Source organism: Benincasa hispida, chromosome 12, assembly GCF_027475165.1.
Source record: "Benincasa hispida cultivar pf3 chromosome 12, pf3_genome.v1.1, whole genome shotgun sequence".
NCBI lineage: Eukaryota > Viridiplantae > Streptophyta > Magnoliopsida > Cucurbitales > Cucurbitaceae > Benincasa > Benincasa hispida.
This window is the reverse complement of record NC_143489.1, coordinates 30,592,292-30,598,930: the sequence shown is the minus strand read 5'-3', so window position 1 is coordinate 30,598,930 and position 6,639 is coordinate 30,592,292. Positions and strand designations below refer to the sequence as shown.

General features: G+C 26.8%; 1 protein-coding gene and 1 non-coding gene across 2 annotated transcripts; both read right to left on the bottom strand.

Moving 5' to 3' along the window:
- Positions 1-369: 369 nt before the first annotated feature.
- Positions 370-1,188, bottom strand: LOC120067477 (B3 domain-containing protein At2g31420-like). The gene has a single exon (XM_039019032.2). The coding sequence runs from the start codon at positions 1,084-1,086 to the stop codon at positions 370-372; it is 717 nt and encodes a 238-aa protein (XP_038874960.1). The 5' UTR covers positions 1,087-1,188.
- A 2,849-nt stretch (positions 1,189-4,037) lies between these two features.
- TRNAS-AGA (transfer RNA serine (anticodon AGA)) lies at positions 4,038-4,119 on the bottom strand. The gene has a single exon. It is a non-coding gene; the product is annotated as a tRNA-Ser (tRNA).
- Positions 4,120-6,639: the final 2,520 nt, after the last annotated feature.

Below are 6,639 nucleotides of genomic sequence, written 5' to 3'. Positions count from 1 at the left end.
CGTCAATATCTTTTTTAATGTCATTGCTTTGTTTTTGGTTTACAGTGCTTCCAGTTCTACAAGTTCTCTTTATCTCTTACTCTAAAATCTCTCTTTTTCTATATGAATTAGTGTGATATGTGAAAAATTCATACGTTCTAAACATTATTCTTAAAAACACACATGTCACTTGTAAGTTGCTGAAAACACATTATATAATATTTGTTTTACTTGTTAAATATATATTGAAATCTCAAATAAAAAATTTTAAAATGGAGAAATTTGAATCTATGTGATATTCGGGTCAAGATCACAACATCTGTTGTACTTATATATACTACTATTCAAGTCTTTGTTACATCGAAAAATAGGTATAAAATTAGCATGTTGCTAATCTAACTTAACCATAACAAAGCAAAGACGAGAAGCTTCAAACTCATCATCTCTTCTGAAGCACCAAATTTGAATATGTTGTCCACTTTTCAATCCCTTTTCTTCCGCAAACGCATTCCACTGTGTCATCAAACAGTACACATCCCCACTTCCAATCTTCCATTTCTTCAAGCAAATACTTCTTTCTTCAGAAACATTATCCATTATCAATACATTCATCCCTTTCTTCTTTTTATTTTCTCGTTGGCTCAGCAATTTCTTCTCCTCCTCGGTTGCAAAATCGAATAGTAATTTCTCTGCTGGGAGGGACAAACGCCCTTGATTTTTGTTTAGATCCGTGTCTTGGAGTTGTTTCTGAATCACCAGATTAATTCCATAGCCACCCATTTTCACGATCCGATCTCTCATTGCCGCCGGTATCTCAGGAATCGACGGAGACTTGCTCTTTTTTGCCTTCTTGTTCATCTGTTTCTCAGTCATAGTTGTCGGCGTCGGCATCGGCGTCGGATGCTTTTTTCTTTTGTAGGTTTTGTTAATTTTTTCTGGTTCAGCCTCAAAAACAGAGCATGACATCTCTACCAGAACGTCCGCAGCCTCTGACATAGACATTGGAAAATCGGTTTCAATCTCGGGTTGTTCTTTATTTCCGGCACCGGAAGATCTTCTTCTCTTCGGTATGTAAATTTGGTTCAAATCAGGAATATGAAAACCCATTCTGAAGCCTTCAACCTCTGCCCCCTTAACAGAGAAAGCTTGAAATCTAAACAGAGTAGAAGAAATTGAACAGAGGTGGGTATTTATCTAGCCGGACTTCAATCTCCTGATTACCTCCGGAAACTAAAACCTTGAAGGAATTTGATTCCTAATTCGAATTTAAATCACTCATTTTGTTACAATTAGGAAAATCTTTATTTGAATGAGATTTGGTTTAGGAAAATATTAGGAAATCTTTCTTTTTTTGTTTCATAGATGCTCCGTTTCTAAGAAATGGAGTCCAACTCCGATCAAAATCTTATAAAAATCTTCTATATAATATTTTCAGTTACTTGCATTTAATTTCTGCCGAAATTAGATTTTAATCTCAATATTCGTAAATATTCTTATCTCAAACTCCACAAATTTGCTTTTATATTTTTTGTTCTTCCCGAGTATCTCTCTCTAGTATCTTAAACCCCACGAATTCATGTTTATAATAATTATCATTATTATTTGATAATATTTTTAAAAAATTTGTTGTTTCTTGATTGATTATTTTTGTTTCTTTTTTTAAAAAAATAGAAATATTTTATAACTTTTTTTGTTTTACTTTTTTGAAGAAAAAAAACCCGGAAATATAAATGTGTGATAATTGTTTGTGTTTTTAATTGAAATAAAATCTAGTAAATATAATATAATAAATGTAAAATCAAGATTAAACAAATATAAAATCATTATAAAGAGTTTATAGCATTTGAAAATTTTTAAAAATTAATAAAGAATATTAGTATTGTGGCATAGAATCACTTGTCCGACATGAAAAGTATAGTACAAAAAAAATTAAAACATAAATAAGCATTCAAAGTTAAATACTAAAATTTAGGAGTGTGAAAATTCGTTTGCTTGCTACGTAAGGTAGACCAAAATATAAGATAAAATTTTAAAATAGTTATATCTAGTTTCGAAAATAAAAGGCTAAAATAAAAATGAAAAGATAAAAGGATTTTTTTTTTTTTTGCGCAAAAGAAATTCAAAATTTAGAAGATATAAAAAGAGATTTTTTGAATAAAAATACATGTAAAATATATGCATATTATTAATTGATTAGTTTGATGTATAGTTTGATTACTTTGATGTACGGTTAAATTTAGAATTTATGGATATTAATACTCTTATAATTGACAATTTTCTATATTGATAAAATCATGCATAATTTTTAATTTTTAAAATATGTTAGCATACAAAATATAGGTTCTTGTTTAATGCAATATCTACTAAAACTATCAATGAAATTCAATTATTAGTGAAGTGGGGAGGATTTATTTTTAAACTAATTAAAATGATTTAAATTATTGAATATAACTAATAATCCTTCATTCAAATTGAACTAAATAATCGCTTCATGAATTAATTAACTATCCATCTAATTATGAATATACTTTGCTCTTAAATAGTTCTAAATCCCAATAATCAAAGGCCATTCAAGTTTGATTTATAGAGTGAAAAATATTTAAAGAACAAAAAAAGTTCCAAGGAAAACAGAAGTTCAAGAAAGCAGAGCAACAAAATAATGGTTTGTTTTGTTAATGAAATTTTTTATTAAAGGAAAAAAAAAAAAAATGACTTAAATAGATGAAAATTTTAAGGAGATGCCTTCTTCTAGAGTTGTAGAAAATAAAAAATAGAAAAATATATTTTTTAAAAAAAATAGAGAAAGTAGAAAAATAATCCAAAAGAATAAAAAAGAGGATATATTTTATAAAAAAAACGATGTCCATCTAAACCTAAAAATGAATAAAGAAAAAAATAATAACATTAAGAAAGAAGAGATACCAGAAAATAAAGCTAGAAAAAATGTTAAAAACTTAAAGAAGTTGCTGTTAATGAAATTAAAAATATATGTGTGAATGTTGCTACAAAATTTCTATAAGAAAATGAAAGCAAATAAATTGGGAAGAAAAAAGAGAGAGAGGAGAAAGTGAGGTTTAAATTTTTTGTCATTTGTATAGAGAAATTTGATTTATATTTAATCAAATCATATTTGTAACTTTTAACGTCATTTGTTTATAAATCACAATTTAATTAGAAGATTGGAGGTACTGAATTTAGATTTTCAAATCGTAATTTAATTTTAAATAATTTTTTTAATCTTTACTAATCAAATTATCTACCTTTTAGATAGTATATATAAAAAGTTTAGAAGCTGAAATTTGGCTTATGAGTTTGAATTTGTCATATACTTGCCAACAAAAATATATATTTTGATCTACCAATATTGTGAAAGATTATAAATAATATGTTAAATACAAAATAATTAATATATAATGGTTGGATGAAGTCTACATTTGTTTTTCAAAAAGGAAAAAAAAAATGATGAAGTGTCCTAGGATTAAAAGTTGTTAATTGTCGTTTCACTTTTTAGGATTAGATATATAAATAACAAATGTGTTATTTGAATTTTATAAATTTTTTGATAAAAGATCTACTGCAACTTTGAATTAAGTTAACTTGCATTAATTTTAACAATAAGCTTTTAATATCATTTAGTTATACTTTTAAACTTAGATAAATATTGTAATTATTACTTTATGGTAGCTTTCTTTTTTAAAAAAAATAAAAAATAAATCATTCTCAACAGTATCTCATGGATTTTATAATACACATTTGGTATAAAATTGACATGATACAAAGAATATCGACCATTGAACTAAATTTCTATTGAAATTCATATTTTTTTATGGTGGCATTCAATAGTCAATTTTGTCCATTAATCAATTTTATTTTTGTGCAAGCTCAAATTTCATTCAAATAAATTAGTTTTTATTTATTTATTTTAAAAGAGTGAGAGAATCAAGTTTTAACATGAAAGCAGAAAAAAAAAAAAACAAAAACAAAATGTATAGAGGAGACAAATATATATAATATATATAATTCCTTAAAAGATATGAAAAATAAGATAAAAATAAAAACGTGAGCGGCAGGATTCGAACCTACGCGGGCAGAGCCCACATGATTTCTAGTCATGCCCGATAACCACTCCGGCACGCCCACTTGATGCAGATTAAGTGAATAATGTCATTAATCAAAACAAAAAGTTAATAATTACTTCTATTAATTAACTTATTATTATAATTAATTAACTTCTCCCTTCTGCCGCTCACAATCTGAAACTAGCCTCAATTTTTCTTTTTTTTTCCTTTCTTGGGTTGTAGACTTGTAATTTCTAAACAATACATAATGTGTTACTTTAGTTGTTAATTTTTTTGGGTACATCGATATATAATTTAAATTTAGTTTTACCTCTTTCTTTTTTTAAGTTAATTAGCATGACCTTTTTTTTTAAGAGGTTGAAGATTCAACCTTATTTCTACATTTGTATTAAAAAAAATTGGTAATATGATCAATTTTTTTCTTTCTAAATTTTGGCAATAAAATTAAAAATAGAAAAATAAGCAAGTATTAATGATATATATATATATATATATTAATTTAAAGGGTATTAATAAAAATTTTGAAAATTAAAAAATATACTAACGATTTCCATCTTAAGTTAATTATTAAAAAAATTTTGAATTTTTTTTTTTTTAAGTTTAAGGTATTACTAAAATTTGTGAAAATTCAGAGGTGTTTTTAAAAGAAAGTACAAGTTCAAGTCTATTTCCTATAATTTAGCCTTATTTATATATAATAACTTATTTCTTTTTTTTTTTCCTTCATTTTAAAAAGGTACAAAGTTAACTATTCATAGGTATATTTGGCATATATTCATTAACTTAATTGTTTGGTGTTTTATTCCTTTGATTATTAACTTCATATGTCCTTGACTATTCACACAAGTTATGAATAAAGCTGGTAAATTTGGTTTGGAAGAATGATATTTAAAGATAAACTTTGAGGAGAGCAATCCATATAACTCATAACTTTGAGAAAATCCATGTCCATAATATCAACCACTTAAGTTAACTTTATTTGCTATTTCAAGTGAAACTGAGATCAATCAATGACAATGATGTCTTCTTCTCATATCTACAAGAATTTATCAAGTAAAATTCAAGAGTTACTTATAGTTATTGTACACAATGACATAAAAAATGAATGGGAAAACCTTTCAAAGAAGTGAATGGAAGAAAAAAAACAACAATTTTGCATTGTCGATCATAGGCTTGTTCTTAGATATTTTCCAAGTTGAAAGGTATTGCAAAAAAAAATAGAGAATTAGTTTGTCCATAATGAGATTGAGGTGTGTGATAAACAAAGTGCAAGCAACTGGAATCTTAGTGAAATATGACCCTCATTTCCATGCAACTGAGTCGATTTTGTCTCGAGCTGACTTGTAAAGCTCGAGTCTTTTAGCTATGGTTGTTCTTCTCTCTATCAGTGATAGATACCAATCCAACATAGCACCAAGATGTTCCTTCTGCAATGATACAATTGTTAGGTTTTATGCCCTAAAACTCGTAGATAGTAAATATAATATTTGACCAATCATTAATAAAGTGTTATTGATGTTTATTTCAATAAATTGTTATTGTTTTATCTTGCCTGAACAACCCTCATATAATAAATTAACATCCTAGGTTGTTGTATAAGACTTGAACTGTATGTAGAGACATATAGGGGTCAGTGTTCAAGATGCAGCCTAAAGGGTCTATAGTATAAGGATAAGGTTGGTTACCTTATCCTGGTGACCCTATGGGTATGACCTACTTTGTATTTGATACAAATGCAATGATCCAACACGTTCGTGTAGGGGACATGCGAATGGGGGTATCCTATGCAATGAGTTTGCATAAGATTGGACCATGAAATAGTAACCGATAGAAGTAACACCGTTAACTATTTAGGTTTCTATTTTATTAGGATGACCTAGGCAACTAATCTCATTCCTAAGTGGATTATGGACTTTTGTTCACGAGGGATTTGTTGGGATGCCCTAAATCTCGTGGGTTCTGTAATTTGTAATTATAATATACAAATGATTTATTTATTTAATAAAATACGAGATATTTTATTTCATATTTAGTAACATTAACCCACAAAATCAATAAACTAATATCCAATATTATCTTATGTAGTTTAAACATATATGTAGAGACATGTAGGTGGATCATATTTAAGTGATAACCTAAATGGTCTGTAGTAGATGGATAAGGCTGGATACCTTATCCTGGTGACACTACGAATACGACCCGCTTTGTAGATGTTATAATCGTTGTAAAATGCTACAAATAATTTGATCCTCATAATCATTCATGTAGAGACACGTGAGCGAGGGTATTCTATACAAAGGGGTCTATATGAACGAAGGTATTTGATACATTATAATATAAAGTTTATTTTGATAAGAATTAAATATTTGAATATGATTCAAATACTAATTATATGGATGAGATTCATACAATTAAATTTAGTATAAATGTGATTTATATTAAATGTCATGTATTATTAAAAGAAATAAAAACTATAGGTTATATGTTATAATTGATATAACATATAGTTATATATACATATAATAAGTTAATTATTATTTAAATTAATTTTTTTAATCTAAATTTAAATTTCAAAATTAAA